Source organism: Puma concolor, chromosome C1, assembly GCF_028749965.1.
Source record: "Puma concolor isolate L17-30 chromosome C1, mPumCon1.1.hap2, whole genome shotgun sequence".
NCBI lineage: Eukaryota > Metazoa > Chordata > Mammalia > Carnivora > Felidae > Puma > Puma concolor.
Genome location: NC_141674.1, coordinates 83,824,012 through 83,842,786, shown reverse-complemented (window position 1 = coordinate 83,842,786; position 18,775 = coordinate 83,824,012). Strand labels below are relative to the sequence as shown.

Below are 18,775 nucleotides of genomic sequence, written 5' to 3'. Positions count from 1 at the left end.
AGTATGAATCTGTAAAAGGACAGCTGAAGTGTAAGAAGCTTTGTATTGAAAGTGATGGTGATAATGTACTCATCTTGAGATTAAGAGTATTTTAATGCAATGGAAAACTTTTAATGCTTACAGAATTATTTCAAATATAGGGGTTATGTAATCTTTCCTGTGGAAATAAAAGAAATCTAGCTTTATCCAATAAATCTGAAACACTGAACTTCTGAACTGTTATGCCTCTTTTAGATATGGTTTCCAACCAGAAGTAGGGCCAGAGGTGATGTGAACTAGTGGATAATTCAAAATATTTGAGAGTACCTTCATAGTAGTATTTGTATGAGTGTGGTGATGTAATGGAGTAAGGAGTCTGTCCTGATTTTTATTGCCCTTTTTTTGGGTTGTCTTTTCCACTGTACTAGGTCTCTCCATAAAAGGAGGTCCCTTATGGTCCCTTATGGTTCTAACACTCTAAGGAGGTGCAATTCAATTAATTGCAAGCATTCTTTATGCTATGCCTCATACAAGGTGCTGAAGATACTGAGATGAGTCATAGCCAGTCACTATATGCTCAAAGTCTAGTGGGGCAGACAGGCACACATACAGAAAATTTTAGAAGGTGTGGATTTCATTTGGAATACATGATCTAATAACGTATGTGAAAACATTTTGTACATTGAAAGTGTCAAGCATATAATTTCTATTATAATGACAGTAGTGTTACTTGGCATTTCTGAGATATAAACTGTATTTTTGGGACTAGAGCATCTGTGATTCCTTCACAATTAAGGAAGCTTTTCTGATAAGATGTCTGGACTTAAATCAAATCCAACAATTGAAAGACACTGAAACATGCTATATTTCACTGTCAATTTTTTTTAGCTTATATATCATTTGTAAATGCCATCAATATTTAAGTAATGTGCCAAAAAGAATTGAACCTTTTTTTTCAATTCTAGTTCAAGAGAACTAAGCTAGTTCTCTATCCCAACTTTTATTTTCTGTGATTACTGTTTATAGTCATCGGTTTTTCTTATAATCTCCAAATTGTTGACCTAGGAGGTACATTTATTTTTCTGTCTATTCACAGCCTGTATTTATCGTCATCAAGTCCTGCTGGAGCTTTCTTAACAACATTTCTAAGATTTGCTTGTTTTTTTTTTTCATTTAAATCAACAACACATAAGCATTGTGTATCAGGAAATTTGTTAGATGCTGTGGCTAATGGGTAGATGATAGACTTGTCTTTAAGTCTGATTTAATTCAGCTCTTGTTTACATTGTATTTGCCCAATGAAAAGCTTTTTTTAAGTATTTGCAATGAATATACAGCAGTCCTTAAGTTCTATACGTTAAAATAAATATGAAGGTATTATTATTGTAGATAATACAATGGACTGTAAATCCATAGAGGAAGTGCAGAGTAGTGATTAACAGTCTAGAATCTGAAGCCAACATAGTGGGTTAGGATCTTCTTTAACCTTCTCATGATTTGGTTTCGCCTGTAAACTGCCAACAATAATACTAATGACATCATAGGATTCTTGTGATGATCAGCTTGAAAAACACTCAGAAAGGTGTCTGGCATACTGGAAGCCCTTGTTCAACATCAGCTATTAGAAACAATCATCCAGTGCAAAAACATTAGAAAAATACATCTAAGTATTTTTGTTTTTTTAAATAAGAGACATTATACAATTTTGAGAAAAAGGAGTTAAACTGTATTCCTATTTGAAATATGTATAAGGCTGAGAACAAATCCTGAAGTTAAGTCAGAGAATATTGATAGAGATGGGTATATCTTGAGAGTACAGAAGTGTGTTATCTGCTACAGCCTGGTAGAAGGGGTTTAACACAGTCTCTTTGGGAGTGTGGATTGAAGGGAGAGAGTTGTATACAGGGGATAGTTATGGAAAGTTTCCAGAAAACAGTTAATAAAGGAACATCAGATAAATTTTTATTCACATCATTGTGCCACATTGTAAAAAATTCATGTCAGTTAAAGTGGAGAAAGCTATTAGCAGTCAATCAATGGAGATTAAAATGAATCATTTTTTTCTATGCTGGCACAACAAAATTTCCATTGATCATTTTTTGAAATGAGTAATTTTTGGTTTAGGATTTTTGACATTTTGATGGATTTCAAGAAAAATACTAACTTATGCTGATGTGATTTCCCATTTGTCTTTTAAGTACATAAGCCAAATGCTTTCTTTATGACATTTACATACACTCTGGCTCTGAATATTTTCCCTTGTTGTTGGACTATCAGGGCTTCCCATACCTAGTTGGCTACTAGAATCACCTTGGACACTGTAAGAACCAGAATATGAGGTGTATTATAGGGAAAGTAGTAATGGAAGTGGCTTAAACAAGGCAGTAATTTATTTCTCGCTCATGTAAAGTCTAGAGAAATGTAGTATAGGGCATGTGACACCTTTTTCTTGTCAACAGGTTTCTTTTAATGTTTATTTTGAGAGAGGGACATATAAAAATAATATTTTTATTATTTGAGAGAGGAAGAGAGCACACACAAATGGGAGAGGGACAGAGAGAGGGAGAGAGAGAAATTCGCCAGCAGGCTCTGTGCTATTGAGATGGAGCCTGGCATGGGGCTTGATCCCACAAACCGTGAGGTCATGACCTGAGCTGAAGTCAAGAGTTGGTCACTTAACTGACTGAGCCACCCAGGCACCACTTTTCAACAGGTCTCTGTGTTTCTGTGCTGATATCCTCAAGTGTACCCCATTATTCAAGTTGGAAGTCAGAGCTCCAAAAGAAGGGAGGAAGGGAAAAAGAAGTGTGATCCTTCCTTTTAATGAGACTTCCCCAAAGACCCAGATGTCCAAATATATCTTACTGGCTGGCCCTTAGTTGAATATAAAAGTGAGTGGAGATATCACTTTGTTGCCATTTTGAGAACTTTTCTATAGTTTTTGTCAAACTTAACTTTTTTACAAAGTTAAGCTGTGTGGGAAGGAGTGGCCATTAAAATAAAGTACTCCTGTCTCTGCTTCCACTTCTGCTCAAGGTGAATTAATAGGGAATTGTTTTACATTTTGTTTCTGGGGTTCCCAGGACCACTCTCAGGCTCACTGGCTCACTAGAAGTACTCAAAGAACTCAGAAGGTTTTATATTCATGGTTACAATTTATTACAGTGAAAGGATAGATTAAAGTCAAAGTCAACAAAGAGAAAAGGCACAGGTCAAAGTCTGGAGGGAATCAGACACAAACTTCCAGGTATTCTCTCTCGATGGAATTATGTGAGACATGCTTAGTTCTCTCAGCAACAATGTATGACACCATGGATGGAGTATTCCAGCCAGGACAGCTGACCCAAGCCTTAGTGTCTAGGGTTTTTATTTGGTGTTAGTTATGTAGGCATAGTGCTTCAAGCTTTGACCACCAGAGAAAAATCAGATATTCATCATCAACCACACTGTTAGCTTAAACTTTCTAGTTAGCTGGTATAGCGTGGTTCAAGGCTTCAGGCATACCAACACTCCTGTCAGACAGAGTGTTGCTAAGAGTGGGTCAAGAGCCACTTCTGAAATAGGCCTCTTTTGGGAATGTGCAGAATTTGAGCAACTCAGGCCTACTGCCTTAACCCTTTCCTGCACACATTTCTACCCGAAACAGTAAAACAAAAGAAATGAAATATATTAGACAAGATTCAAGAGTATTTTTAGGACTACAAAAACATCCCCCACCCACGAAAGTGAAATCCACAATACTTGACATCCAATTAAAGATTACCAGCTATCTTTGAAAAGAAGTACACAATAAAACCCATAATCAGGATAAAAATCAATGAACTGAAACAAATTCAGAACTGACAAAATTGACACAGATGTTAGAATTATCAGGGGACATTAAAACAGTTATTGTGATTGTATTCTGTATGTTTAAAAAGTTAAATAGAGACACAGAAGGTAGAAGAGTCAAACTGAACTTTTAGAAATGGCAACTACAATGTCTAAGATTGAAAATACACTGGATAAGATTCTAAATGGATTAGATATTATAGGAGAAAAGATAATTAAGTTGAAGACACAGAAATAGTAGCCATCCAAAATGAAACACAGAGAGAAAAAAGAAAAGAGTTTTCGTGAGCTGTGGGACAACTTCAAGTGGTCTAATATACATATAAATGGAATCACCCAAGGAGAGGAGAGGTAGAGGGGTGGGAATACAGAAGACACATTTGAAAAATAAATCCATAGGTCCAAGAAGACCAATGAAGCCAAAACAGAAGAAACATGAAGAAGACTACATCAAAGCACATCACAATCAAATCGCTCCAAGCCAGTGGCAAAGTAAAAAATATTTTGGGGCACCTGGGTGGCTCAGTCAGTTGGGCTTCTGACTTTGGCTCAGGTCATAATCTCACATTAGGTGAGTTCGAGCCCAGCGTCAGGCTCTGTGCCGACAGCTCAGAGCTGGAACCTGCTTTGGATTCTGTGTCTCCCTCTCTCCCTGCCCCTCCCCCGCTTACACTCTGTTTCTCTATGTCTCTCAAAAATAAATAAACATTAAAAACAATTTTTTTTAATCTTCAAAACAACCAGAGGGGGGAAAAAAGGCACACTAGGTACAGAAGGACAAAAATGAATTCCTTTTTGGAAACAATGCAAGTGAGAAGATAACAGAGTAACATATTTGATGTACTAGAAAAAACAAAAGCAAAAACTCTCAACCTAGAATTCTATACCAATGAAATTAGTGTTCAAAAATAGAGGTGAAGAAAGACTTTCAGAATTTGAAAGACGTTACCAACATCAGACCTGCACTGTAAGAAATGTTAAAGGAAGCCATGTCCTTCAGACGGGAGGAAAATGATACCAGGTAGAAATATGAGTTTACATCAAGGAATATGAAACTGCAAAAATGGTAACTACATGGATGAATGTATGATTTTTACTTATTTTTTAAATCTCATTAGAAGCCAATTGACTATTTAAACAAAAATTACATATAGTGTGGAATTTTAACGTATGTAAAAGTAAAATGAAACATGGATAAAACTTGAAAACATTGTGCTAAGTGGAGAAATAAGAAAGGCCACATAGTGTAATTCTGTTTATGTGTCATGTCTGGGATAAGCGAATCCATAGCAAGAAAATACCCAATTAAATAGTGGGAAAAGTACCCAAATAGACATTTCTCAAAAGAAGACATATATGCTCAACATCTCTAATCACTAGCGAAATGCAAATCAAACCACATTTGAGATATCACCTCACACCTATTAGGATGGCTATTATCAAAAAGACAAGGTAACAAATGGTGGCAAACACATGGAGAAAAGGGAAACTTTGCACACTGTTGGTGGGAATGTAAATTGGTACAGTCATTATGAAAGATTATGGATGTTCCTCAAAAAATTTAAAATGGAACTGCCATATGACTGAGAGACCCTAGTTCTGGGTATATTTCTAAAGGATAGAAATCAGCATCTGAAGAGATACCTGCACACCCACATTCATTGCAGCACTATTTGTAACAGCCAAGATGTAGAAACAATCCAAGTTCCATCAGTGGATGAATGGATAAAGAAAGACACACACACACACACAGAGGAATATTTAGCCATAAAAAGAAGGAAATGCTATCATCTGAGACAACATGGATGAATCTGGAGGACATTATACTAAGTGAAATAATCCAGGCATAGAAAGACAAATAATACATGATGTCACTTATACCTTGGATCCAGAAAAGTCAAACTCATGGAAGTGGAGAGTAGAATGGTGATTTACAGGGGTTGGGGGTGGAGAAAATGGAGAGATGATGGTCAAAGAGTACAAACCTTCATTTATACAGTATGAACAAGTTCTGGAGATCTAATATGTACAGCATGGTGATTTTAGTTGGTTAATACTCTATTGTATACTTAAAATTCACTCTGAATAGATTTATAAATGTTCTCCCAACAAAAATGAAACAAAACAACAATAAACAAGCACAGTAGCTGTGAAGTGTTGGTTATGGTAATTAGCTTGATTGTGGTACTCATTTAATGATATACATGTATATAAAACACCACATTGTACATCTTAAAAATATAATTTTTATTTATCAATTATATCTCAGTAAACCTGGAAAAAGGGAATAGACAGATCTGTAGTGTCAAAAGTAGATTAGTGGTTTCCTTGAAGCTGGGAGTTTGGGGAAAGTGGAAAGTGACTGCTAATGGCTATGAATTTTGTGGGGGCATTGATGAAAATTTATAATGATGACTGTGGCACAACTCTGAATATACTAAAAGCCATCGAATTGAACACTTTAAATGGGTAAATTGTGTGGTGAATTATATCTCAATAAAGGTATAAAAATTGAAAAAAGGCAGTAAACATGAAAAAAAAATAAAATGTGTAAGGACATAAGCACAAAGAGAAGTACTGGGCAGTGTGATCATCATCAGAGACTTGGCAAGAGCATTTCCAGTGGTGACAGAAACAGAGACTTACTTGCAATGAAGACACAATGGGTGGCTGAACATTTCTCTCTTTGTTCCTCTTAGATTAGAAATATGCATGCATTCCTCTGTGAAGTGTTTTTGCCCTTTTCTTATTTATTAGCATTTTTTTGTTTTCTTATTAATTTATGTAAGCCTTATATATACTAAAGAGACTAAAACTTTGTTGTATTTCTTTGATAAATTTGAGTGATACAGTTCAATGAGTGTTTGGAATTGGATTTCTGAATTAGGATAGGCAGTCAAATGTTAATATTTACAGTCCATTCCAATTCAAATATACTAAATCCAGAAGCCCCAAAGTAGATGCAAAGAGTTAATTTTATTTATCCTTGGAAGGAAACCAGTTTAGGTCAAGTAGTATTTAATTATAAATGAAGATTAGTACAAGAGGCATCATTTCTTTATATTTTGCTTTAGGTTTAAATTTAAATTATTTAAAGTGAGATATTAATGCCTATAAGTTGGAATGCTCCTAGGTCATTTTTGTTAAAGAATTGAAATACAGTATCTTGATCTGACTTCATACTGAATATTTTCCAGTACCTAATACTGCTTTTTAAATGGAGACCATTCTCTGTAGGCATTCAAAGGGCATTAATTAAGAATATAAGATATCACTTGTTAATTTAGAGAACAAAAGTGGCTTAAATAGTAATTATGTACATGAATTTTATATTATTTTAAAATATTTAATATGCAAAATTATGTCTAATAGAACTGTTTTTATTTCAGATATAGATTCAATTTCTCCTTCTTTTAAAAACTTTGCATTATAAAAACAGTATTTTTTACATATCATTAAAAATCCTTTCAAACATGATTTTTGGTAAGTATGTATGTCAAGCTATATACAGACACGGTAGGTATAGGTATACTTGACTGTAGACAGACTGGAATTTAACTTTTCTCTTTCTGCTAGGTATTTTCTGGCTTTTTATTGTTGCAAAAAAAAGATCATACTTTCTCTTAATGGAGATTGCTTCAAGGATCTCCTTTTTATTTTAAAGAGTACTAGATCGACTTTTTTTGAGGGGAGGGAGACAGAGGAAGAGGGAGAGAGAGAATCCCAAGCAACATCCATGCTCAGATGGAGCCCAATACAGGGCTCTGTCTCATGACTGTGAGATCATAACTTGGGCCGAAATCAAGAGTCGGATGCTTAACTGCTGAGCCATCCAGGGTGCCCCACTACATATAAATTTTTAAAAACATAAGTCCTCCAAATATAGCCTTTCCTAGACTCACCTTCTGGGTTGAGCACCTTGCAGCACTCTACGAACGTACTCAAACCACTTTATTTTTATTTTGGCGTGTCTGCTGTCTCCAGTGGTCTGCAGCTTCTTTGTTGTAGGGACCATGTCTTTGACATGTTGGAAGTGTCTGTGTTATATAATAAAATCCAAAATTTTGTCCTCAGAACATTTGAAGAGCAGAAAACAAGTAATTCATTTGTTTTCTTGTCGGAACTTGTTGCTGACTTTATATTACCACAGATTTCAAGGTTCAGTCCAAAGTGTTTCACTGCTGCTTCAGCAAGTGAGTTGCATGATTAAACCCTTCAGTGAAAGTGAGGAAAACACTGACTTCCCATTTTGGAGAAGTTAATGATTATATGGCTTAAAATTTGTATAACTGCTGACAAGTACTGAATGGTGTTCTCTTTGTCCTCTGCAATAGAGTGAACACTAAGAAGAAAACAGAATTCTGTTTGGTTTGGCAGCATTAAAGTCATTTTATTCTCCAGTGGAAGTTTCTTGCTGCTTTTTGGTGTTATTGTTCTGCTAAGAAAAATTTTCCATTAACAGTGTTTTTATTGGCAAATTTTCACTGATGAAGTATGCTTGGTTTTGAGGACAGGGGGATATATAAAATATATCCTTGCTTTTGAGGGTTTTAGTAGCCAGTTTGATGGGAGAGGGCATATATGTGTGTGTATATATATATATATATATATATATATATATATATATGAACGATTATTTAATATATCATGTGTAGCAAATGAATGACATTAGTTTCTCTACAAGTTTGTGGATACAATCTAAATGGAGAAAGGGACAGTGCTTGTTTAATTTTGGAGGAAATATTTCATAGTTATAACTTAAAAGTTATCACTTAAACTAACATAAAGTGGGTGTATCCTACATCTAGAGAGTGATGCCAGCAGAGGTATGGATGTACATACACTCAATAAACAATGCATAGGTGAGGTGAAGGTATGTTCAAGTAATAGGTGGGCATGAGGCTGTATAGTAAGGGGATAGTTTTTATTTGTATTATGTATGTAATGGGGAGCCATTTAAACTTTGTGTGTGTGTGCACATGCACACATGCATTTATATGTGTATATGGGGACTGTCATATAGGAAAGAGAAGAAAGCACAGACTTGAGGTGAATAGTTCAATAAGGAACTATTCTATTACAATCCAAGCATTCTGCAGTAAGGGTCTGCAGTAGGTTGGAGAAATAGGAAATACAAAGGCAGCCCAGATGTGATTAACACTGATTGGCATTATGTGGGTTTAAGGAACAAAAGAAGTAGTTGTTATTGACTGACACAGTATGAAGACTTTTTTACTAGAGAAGTGGTGGTATTGGCAGGAGTCAAATGGAGTTAAAAAGTTGAGGGGGTAGACAATGCATTATTTGTGGTATTAAGGAATTGAGATAATGATAGAACATACAAGTGGACTATTTGGCATCCAGTGAAGTGGATAACTGTAGATCAAGGCAGAGATCTCAGGGTTTGGAATATAGATATAAAATTCAGCTCTAGAAAAGTAATCATTAGTGGAAGGCATTTAGTAGAGGTTCAAGAACCCTTAATTGTTGTCAGGAGGGGAAATGGAAGTTACAAAAGTAAAAATAGTGAATAGAAAGAATGGTTTTCATACCGTGATGTCAGGGACTAAAGCAGATGAGTTTCTGGATAGAAAAGTGAATTAACATAGTATTGAATACTCTGTAAAAATAATGGAGAATTAAGAATTAAAGCAAGACCTTTAGCATAATAATAAGTGTTTTCACATGTTTCATTTTCTTGGTTATATTTCAACTTCCTAACTCGCCATACACTCTGTTCCACTCTTACCCTTCTCAAAAGAAAATGTATCTTATGATGATCCTTCATTCTAAGAAATCCAAAAAATTCATAGATCATTTAAAAAATCATTTTAGTTCTAATTTTTGATATAAGTCACTTGGTAGTCCATGTATGTTTTCTTTTTGCTCTTATTCACGTGGATGAAGGGCAACTAGTCAATCTTTGATTTATTACTTTTTTGTGAACATGAAAATCATGGTACTTATTCAATTTAGTTAATTAAAAAAAAAAATCAAAACTCAGTTAGCCAAGACTCTATTTCCTGCTTTCTTCTTAAATTTTGTTTTCCAGCTTTTCTGTTTGCTTGCCAGTATTGCTTATCTTTGGCATGCAGGTATACACTTAACATCTCTTGAACTAAAATGACCCTTGGTCTTGTAAACACAGCTCTTTTGAAAGCAAGTGTATCTTATCCATAAATGTTAGTAGATTAAAGGTAAGTCATAGTAGTTTTCATATTAATTAAAAAGACTCTCTAAAGCTTATTTTACCTTGAGACCATTTTCTGTAAAGCAAGTTTGGAGATAAAATAATTATTCTTGAATGAAAAGCATAAATTCTAAAATATGAATTTTCGTAAGTACCCAGTGAACTGGTGAATTTTTTTCTTTTATGGTAATGTAATAATCCTTATCAATTTTGTCCCTTCTTAATATTTTCTTGGATTTATATATGTAGATTCATATATATATTCAGCTCTTGCCAGCACAAAATGGTATTTTAGCATGGATTTTCATAGTTATGTCTTTTCGAAATACTGTATTGGCTTTTATTTAAATATGTAGTGGATGGATATTTTGTAACATTATATTAAGTAAACAGTTTATGAATAAAGTAGTGAAATTTTTAAAGAAAATCACTGTAGTATAGGTTCTGATTTAAAAAAAAAATTTTTAGATGTTTGTTTTTGAGAGAGAGACAGAGACAGAGTATGAGTATGAGTGGGGGAGGGGCAGAGAGGGACTGAGACACCGAATCTGAAGCGGGCTCCAGGCTCTGAGCTGTCAGCACAGAGCCTGGTGTAGTGCTTGAACTTGTGAACAGTGAGATCATGTAGGTTCTGATTTTTCAAAATATGTTTGATATCACAAGGTGTTTGCATATGATACCTTATTTTCTGTTTTTATAATGAAAATATATGGAGTATATAAATTAGTATATATATTATTAATGCTTTGATATTCCTATGGCTATTGTTAATTTCTTTGTTAATATTGTTTTTATTTTATCTTTAAAATTTAAGCAAGCCATAATATTCCGCTTTTGTTTATGCTGAAGTTTCTTCCATTTTTTAATTGAAGTATAGTTGACATATAATGTTACATTAGTTTCAAGTGTACAACAGTGATTCCACAAGTCTATATGTTATGCTATGCTCACCATAAGTGAGCACATCATCTGTCACCATACAACACTATTACAATACCATTGACTCTATTCCCTATGCTGTACCTTTCATCCCGGTGACTTAATTACTTCATAACTGGGAGCCTGTGCCTCCCACTCTCCTTCATCCATTTTGCCTATCAACCGCCCACCCCCAAGGTTTCTTCTTGACTAAATAAAAATGGAAACTCAATGTGGTACCATTTGCAATCTTAACATAAAGCTATTTTTTAAGTTAATGCCCAGTATTTACAACATTTGCACAGTTCCACAGACAGTAGAATTTTTTCCATGACAATTGTGGACTAAATGTTTGTGTCCCCCTTAAATTTTATGTGTTGAAGCCCTAACTTTCAGTTGGTATTATTTGGAGATAGGGCCTTTAGGATGTAATTAGGTTAGATGGGGTCATGAGGGTGGGGCCCTCATAATGGGATTAGTACATTTGTAAGCAGAGACCCAAGAGAGATCTCTGTTTCTCTATGTCCTATGAAGACAAAGAGAGTAGGTGGCTCTCTGTGAGCCAGGAAGTGGTCTTTCACTAGTAACAGAATAGGTCAGCATTTTCTTGGAACTCCCAGCCACTATAACTGTGAAAAAGAAATATCTGTTGTTCAAGCTACTCAGTCTATGAGATTGTTTTACAGCAGCCCAAGCTGACTTGTAGAATACAATGTCTATGTCAGAATTAGTCACCACCTTTGGTATGTTCTGTTTTATATTAGGAATTGTGAGATTAATATCAGATGTGTAAGTAATGGTTCTGTGTTTGAGTTCTCAGTCTTTTCTGACAGACAGTAAAAAGACATTTATTCCCTTTAGAGAACACTGAGGTGCCTCGTGTGTGGTGTGTATAAGTAAAGGAGAGTCACGTACTGGGCCTTGCAAAGTCAGACAAGAACTTCGTGTGGCTGACCTTCCTTTGTTGAGCAAGAGTGACATGATGAATGGGATGTTTTAAGATGCATAAACTATTTTATTTGAGTTAACTATTTGCTCAGTATAAATGAATCAAATTTCCCAGGCAATATGACTAGTATTCTGAAAAGGTTCATTCATTTCTAGTTGATGAGTTTTTTGATGTTTTATAAATTTATCACTTTTGGTTCAACCTTTCTCTGGAAGGAAATGTAATGGGAATTCACCTATAAACATATTGGGACAAAGGTCCATGAGTTATATACTGTTGTGTGTATTATAAAATGATATCTGCATTTCTGTTTATATGTAATGGATTTAAAACATCTGTATTTGAATTTCATGACCCTTCCATGCTGCCATTTTAATTTGTGAAGAGCATATTGCATTTTCAGGCAGTCTGTCTTTGAAATTGTGAGCTTAGGGAACAGATAAGTTCAGGACCAATGATTTGGTTTCACATGGATACAGCTGTTATTTTTTTCTTACTCTCTCATTTATAGTTACCTTTTCACCTGTTGCCTTCATCTTTTTCTATATTCCTGTACTTAAAAAAATGATTCCCTCTTATATATTCAAAATTGGCAGTACAAGAACATGCATATACATTGGTTGAATGGAGCCTAAAATCTAGTTCTGTCATATACTGACGACAGGTAGTAAACACTCACAGCATGCACCTTCTAGACTGTTTTATGTATCGTCTTATTTGACTCTCAAAACAACCCTGTGAAGAAGGTACATTGCTAATCACCATTTTATTGTTGAAGAAGTAGAGGGATTGAGAGTTAAATAACCAGCAAAAATAGTAGAACTAAGGCCTAAGCCCAAATTTAACCTCAAACACTATGCATATTGCTTAGCGAATACTTAATGGAATGAAAGTTGTAAGTTTTAGGACTGTCATAGACTCCTTTCTTCATTGATTATTAACTGCAGTGACTTAGACATTGTATATAAAAGGAAAATTGGCCTTTGTGTAGAGCTAGTAAAATGAAGAACAAAAAAAGTTACTTGGAAAGATACTCCAACCTAAAAGAAATGTCAAGGTTGGCCAAAGAACAGAGTGCATTAAAATAATAATAATAATAATTAAAATATGAGAGTCCTTTACTAGGCCTGCTTAGCATGAATTTCCGAGGTTTTCAGAAGACTTCAGAGTAATCTTGAGTGTGGGAACAGGATGCAGAATGAAGCTGCATTCACTCCTCTTCTGCTCCCAACCCAGGATGAGACTGATCATAGCAGTTTTGAGCTTATCCAAGAACCAAGGACACCTTTGTAAATTCCTAAAGGTACTTACTTAAACTCACCCTACACCATGACTAATTATGGACATTGGAAAGGGTGAGATAATTGGTTGAGATTGGGGCTTATAAGCAAGAGACTGGTAAGCAAGTAAGTAATGAAAAGTTCAGATCTTCATTGAACAACATTTGTTAGATTGTTGTCTAGATGAAGCAACAAATGCTCAACAAAAGCATTAATCAATAGATAATTCTGTTTTCCGTTAGTTGAGAATATTTACTGGGGAAAAAAAGGAAGCACAATACAATGTTTTATTGAAATGAAGATATTTATGCCAGTTATGAAAAAGAGAAAAGCATGATTTTTTTACTTTTATTTATATTTATTTTTTATTTTTATCTGATGCAATGGGCAGTAGGAGACAACTTATGGAAGACTCAGGAAAAGCCATCAAAGACAAAATTTAAGCATAGTTTAAATAAGATAAAATCTAATTTACCAAGTTCAGCCTGTAAATCTGAAATGTCAGTATGTGTGTAACATGTTAATGGCTCAGAATTATAGTAATGACCAGGACTGAAGAGGAAACATTTGTTTATAATTTAAAATGCAAAGTGTGAGGGAAGCTTAATGATGCATTATGTTTAGATAACTGATACTGTGATATGAAACAAAGCCACATTTTTAGAAAGAGGACGTGTTGGCCAAGTGGCTTCTGACAGTTGTAATTCAAGCTCAAATAATACTGCTGTTTTGGTATTTTTAAGCTAAGACTTAATACTTTTATTTGTGAAGTGAGGGCCTGTGACTGTAGTCCATCTGGGCTCCTCTTTGTGCCCTCTATAGGAGTAAAGAAAAGTCTCTTCAGATGCATAATTCTAGTTTGTATGCAATGCTTCCCAGCATAGTGTTGACAGACAGCACAGTGACAACACATAACCCTGCTTTGATCTCACATGTAAATCTGTCTTTGGATCATATTCTATCATTTCTTAAACTAAATGAAATAGTATAGTGAAATTTTCTTAAATTCTGGGGTTTTTTTTGTTTTTACTTTTTTTTTTTTTGTTTTGTTTTTGTCTTGTTTTGTTTTTTGCCTTTAGAATCACTAGTACAGTTTTATTGTGTTACTAAAAATGATTGGAAAAACCAAAGGTCAGATCCTTTGTGTGGGAGAAAATCCCCCTTATAAGTAATATACCTCATATCTGAAAGGCATAGTAGGCCTCTTAAAATTCTGAATTTATGGGAGAGGGAGCCCTGTGACCTTGTTAGGATCTGTTTTTGATCATTTCTTAGGATGAATGCAATTTAGAACTCCCCTGGATTATTCTGCCAGCTATTCAGTTGTTGATGATATTGACTTTTACTTTTAAAATGTCTTTGCTTTGGAAAATTGTTTTTAACAGCCTTCAACCACTTATATTTTGAATTTTTATGTTGTATCACTTTTCATTTGGGACATTAAGTCAAATTCTTGGTAACCATTCTCCACAATCCAATTTATTTTTACCCAAGATCCATTGAATTCAGCTCACTGCCTTTCTGTAAAAGGTTAACCCAATATGTCATGTTATGTTATACTTTCTACTCATGCTATATAAAAGAAAAGTTACTGTGATAAGCAGCCAATAAATTGCATTCAGAATGTTTATTCTTAAAAATTACATTACTATGCTGACATAGATAAACATAATCATTTATCACAATATGGATTGTGAAATAAAAACTAAAATAAATGGACCCATCTTGCCTGTTACCCAGTGTTTTTTTTTTTCTTTAAATGTTGGTCACAATAACTACCTTTAAAAAATGTTATCTTGCGCCTGGGTGGCGCAGTCGGTTAAGCGTCCGACTTCAGCCAGGTCACGATCTCGCGGTCCGTGAGTTCGAGCCCCGCGTCAGGCTCTGGGCTGATGGCTCAGAGCCTGGAGCCTGTGTCTCCCTCTCTCTCTGCCCCTCCCCCGTTCATGCTCTGTCTCTCTCTGTCCCAAAAATAAATAAACGTTGAAAAAAAAAATGTCATCTTCTTATTTATCAGTTTGAATTAATGTATGAGATTAGTAATGGTTCAAGCTTGAATAACTACACAAAAAACCATATTTATTGTATAATAGGAAAGTATTTTCAACTTTTTTTGTATAAAAATGAGGTTATATTTTTAAATGTTGGCTCTTATTAATATGTTATTTTGGCATTATATCATAAACCATTTAAAACTCATAGCTCTATTTGGTGTTTGTTATCCAGAAGACAGAGACATCTAAATTGGTAAATTTTGAAGAAATCTCATGTTCATCATGTATAGGAATTACTAAAAATAATTTTCACTTATATTGGGCTAATAAAGTAAGTCCCAGGGATGTTTAATAGAGTGAATACAGCACACAGTGAAACCTGAATGTAGTATTTGGTGATTATTTATTTACTTACTTGATAGCAGCTTTACTGAGGTATAATTCACATACCACACAATTCACTCATACAAAGTATAGAATTCAAAAGCTGTTAGTGTATTGATAGTTGTGTTTCTGTCACCACTGCCAATTTCATCAGCCCAGAAAGAAACCATGTACCCTTTGGCAGTCATTCCATTTCCCCTTAATCCTCCAACCCCTGGTAAGCGCAGCCTACTTTCTGTCTCTATATATTTGCCTATTCTGGACATTATATATAAATGAAATCATATGATATGTGATATTTTGTAACTGGCTTCTTTCAGCATAATATTTATGTTCATCTATGTTGTTTGTGAATTTCCCCAATTTTTTCTGTTATTGATAAAAATTCCATTATGCTTGGAGAACTACTTCATATGATTTTAAAATTTATTGAGGCTTCTTTTATGGTTTAGCATATGATCTGTCCTAGAGAATGTTTTGGGTACATCTGAGAAGAGTGTGGATTCTGCTGTTCTTGGGTATACCACAGATAAAGCTTTGTCTTTGTGTTGAATCTGATACCTGTGCCCTTTGGAAGGCAGATTCTGTTTACTTTTTTTCTTGTGTGGGTCACACAATCCTGTTTTTTTAACGTCTTATAACTTTTTTTACTTATTAAAAATTGAACATTTTAGATAAAATATTGTAGCAATTCTGGATAGTAGCCTTTCTCCCCTAAAATGGGGCTTATTGATGTTTGCTTATTTGTTTAGTGACTTGATGCACTATTTTAGGGAACTCTATTTCTCCCAAGATGTGAACCTCTGATTGTATTTGCATAAAGTGAAGTCTTGGGCGTATGCACAATAACTCTGGGATGCTAATGGATGTGAACCTCTGATTGTATTTGCATAAAGTGAAGTCTTGGGCGTATGCACAATAACTCTGGGATGCTAATGGTTTTATCAGGGCTTTATTTGCCTTTTCCCCTATTTTTTTTAAAACTGCCCACCTCTGTTGGTATTACACCCAGCTCTTGGTTTCTACTGATTGCTGTCTGATTGCTCTATTATTTTTGACAATGTCCTGGAATATAAATTACTGCACAGTATGAGTCAATTAAATTTGGGTGCCTTGCAGGAATAGTTTTTGAAGTGAGTCTTTGAGGTTTCTTGTAATCCTAGGGGAGCTGTTCTTAGCTATTTCTTTCCCTGGTTCTCTCTGGTAAACTGTCTGCCTTATGATTTAGTTTATTGCTCTCATGAAGCTATCACCCTCCTCTTAATTGTTTGCCATCAAACTATTTACTGTTTTTGAGAATAGCCATAGGCTTGAACTTCCCCACGTACTAATTCTAATAAAATCAGTTGTTTTAGGGGGAGCTGCCTGTTCTTATGACTTGCCTCTTCCCCTGCAAAAAAAATCCCTGAGCCACAGCTACAGAGCTAGGGGTGGTTTAGTGGCTTGCTTTTCCCAGGTTGACACTCCTGTGTTATGAGCAGAACACTGGTGTAGGCAGTACCTTCTGATCTCAGTTTGCTTCTCCTGGTTTGTTAACTCCAAACCTTGAATAAATTAAGGTGAGGGTGATTAGTCCTCCATGTAATTGGCATGTTTGCTGCATGTGCGGTAGAACTTCTGCTCTATGAGTGGGGACTAGGTGAAGCAAGGGAGCTCCTGCCTTCTCAGCTGCACTCTCTGGAGTTTAGTTGCTGCATAGTGGGTTGTGGGGGGGGGGGGATGGGGGAATGAGAAATGCTAATAGTCTGCCCTTCTCTGGGAAATACCATACACTCAACTGGAAGCTGGGGGCAGATGGACCTTTGTGTTCTTGGTTGCACTCACTTGAGGTAGAATTTCTGTTTACTGAGCTGTGGCATGGTGGAGGGGTGGGCAGGCCATTCTTCAAATGCCATAGACCTTCACTGTTTTTACCAATTCTTAGTAGATTTTTCTTGAGCAAATGTTTCTTCATTTGCTATTTGACTTTAGGATGATTTCTGGAGACTTTGAAGGATTCTTATTTTTACTAATTTTTATCAGTTACATTTTGTTGGGGAATTTATCTAAAGAAGTCTTCATGCTATCATTTTGGAAGACCTCTGGTGGTTTTCTTTTAAATACTCTCTTTTTTTTTTTTTTTAACGTTTATTTATTTTTGAGACAGAGAGAGACAGAGAGAAACAGAGCATGAATGGGGGAGGGTCAGAGAGAGGGAGACACAGAATCTGAAACAGGCTCCAGGCTCCGAGCTGTCAGCACAGAGCCTGACGCGGGGCTCGAACTCACGGGCCGCAAGATCATGACCTGAGCCGAAGTCGGCCGCCCAACCGACTGAGCCACCCAGGCGCCCCTTAAATACTCTCTTAAGACAGTACTTTGAAATTAATTCTTTATTGAGTTTTTCAGGTGACATTTAATTTATTTGCATACATAGTTAAAAAGGTTTTCTCTTCTGCTTTTGTACGTCACAAAGTCATAGTAAAATATAGTCTTTTTTTGGGTAAATTTGAATATAAGCTTAATACAGAGAAGAACTGAGTTCTAATTCAGTCCCTTTAGCATATTAATTGTGAGATCTCAAATAGGTTACTTAAGCACCTTGAATGTATTTGCTTATCCAAAATTTTGAAATAATAGTAGCTATTATTAAATTAAATTAGGTAATGCATGTGAAAACAATTTGTTAATTCTAAAAACTTAAAATGGGGAGTGTTGTTATTACACGCTCAAATAAAATCTGCATCTTTTATGATTTCATTCTCATCTAAAAATACTATGTATAAAATTTATCTTAAAGAGTCTTCAGTATGGTTTATGTGATTTTTAAATCCTTCATATTACGATCAATAAGTATTCTTATAAAATCAGTGAGTATATCACCTAGCAAATGATTACTTTAGATAAGCTTATGGTGGAATTACAACAGTAGAAGGAGAAAACAACATGTTCAGTATAAGTCTTTGGAGTGAGTGGTGAGTAATCTTAAAATAAAATTTTGATTTTTTTTATATGCCAACATAGTTGTTTATATGTTGTTTATACTGTCTTCAGAGTATCCTGGCTCTAAATCCTCGAACACAAACTCATGCAGCGCTGCGTTCCACTTCAGCCAAGAAAGTAGACAAGAAACATTGGAAAAGAAATACTGATAAAAACTGCTCTGTAAGTACCACTGATAGATTGTTTCACATGGAAAATAATCTCATCCTATACATTGTAAAACAAGATTTTACATATACTTAGAAATACAATTAAATATGTGTAAAGT

At 35.0% G+C, this 18,775-nt stretch overlaps 1 protein-coding gene and 1 long non-coding RNA gene across 3 annotated transcripts in view; one reads left to right on the top strand and one right to left on the bottom strand.

Annotated features, from left to right (window-relative positions):
* LOC147578193 (uncharacterized) overlaps positions 1–8,020 on the bottom strand; it is a 150,772-nt gene extending 142,752 nt beyond the window's left edge. The window contains exon 1 of the long non-coding RNA XR_015254907.1: positions 7,713–8,020. This is a non-coding gene — a long non-coding RNA (uncharacterized LOC147578193). The remainder of the gene's footprint in view (positions 1–7,712) is intronic.
* Positions 1–18,775, top strand: part of DPYD (dihydropyrimidine dehydrogenase) — an 878,551-nt gene that overhangs the window by 23,187 nt on the left and 836,589 nt on the right. The window contains exon 2 of one of the 2 annotated variants that reach the window (XM_025935274.2): positions 18,559–18,669. The exons of the other annotated variant lie outside the window; for it this stretch is intronic. Within the exon in view, the coding sequence (XP_025791059.1) occupies positions 18,559–18,669 (111 nt within the window). The remainder of the gene's footprint in view (positions 1–18,558; positions 18,670–18,775) is intronic. 2 annotated transcript variants of the gene reach the window in all.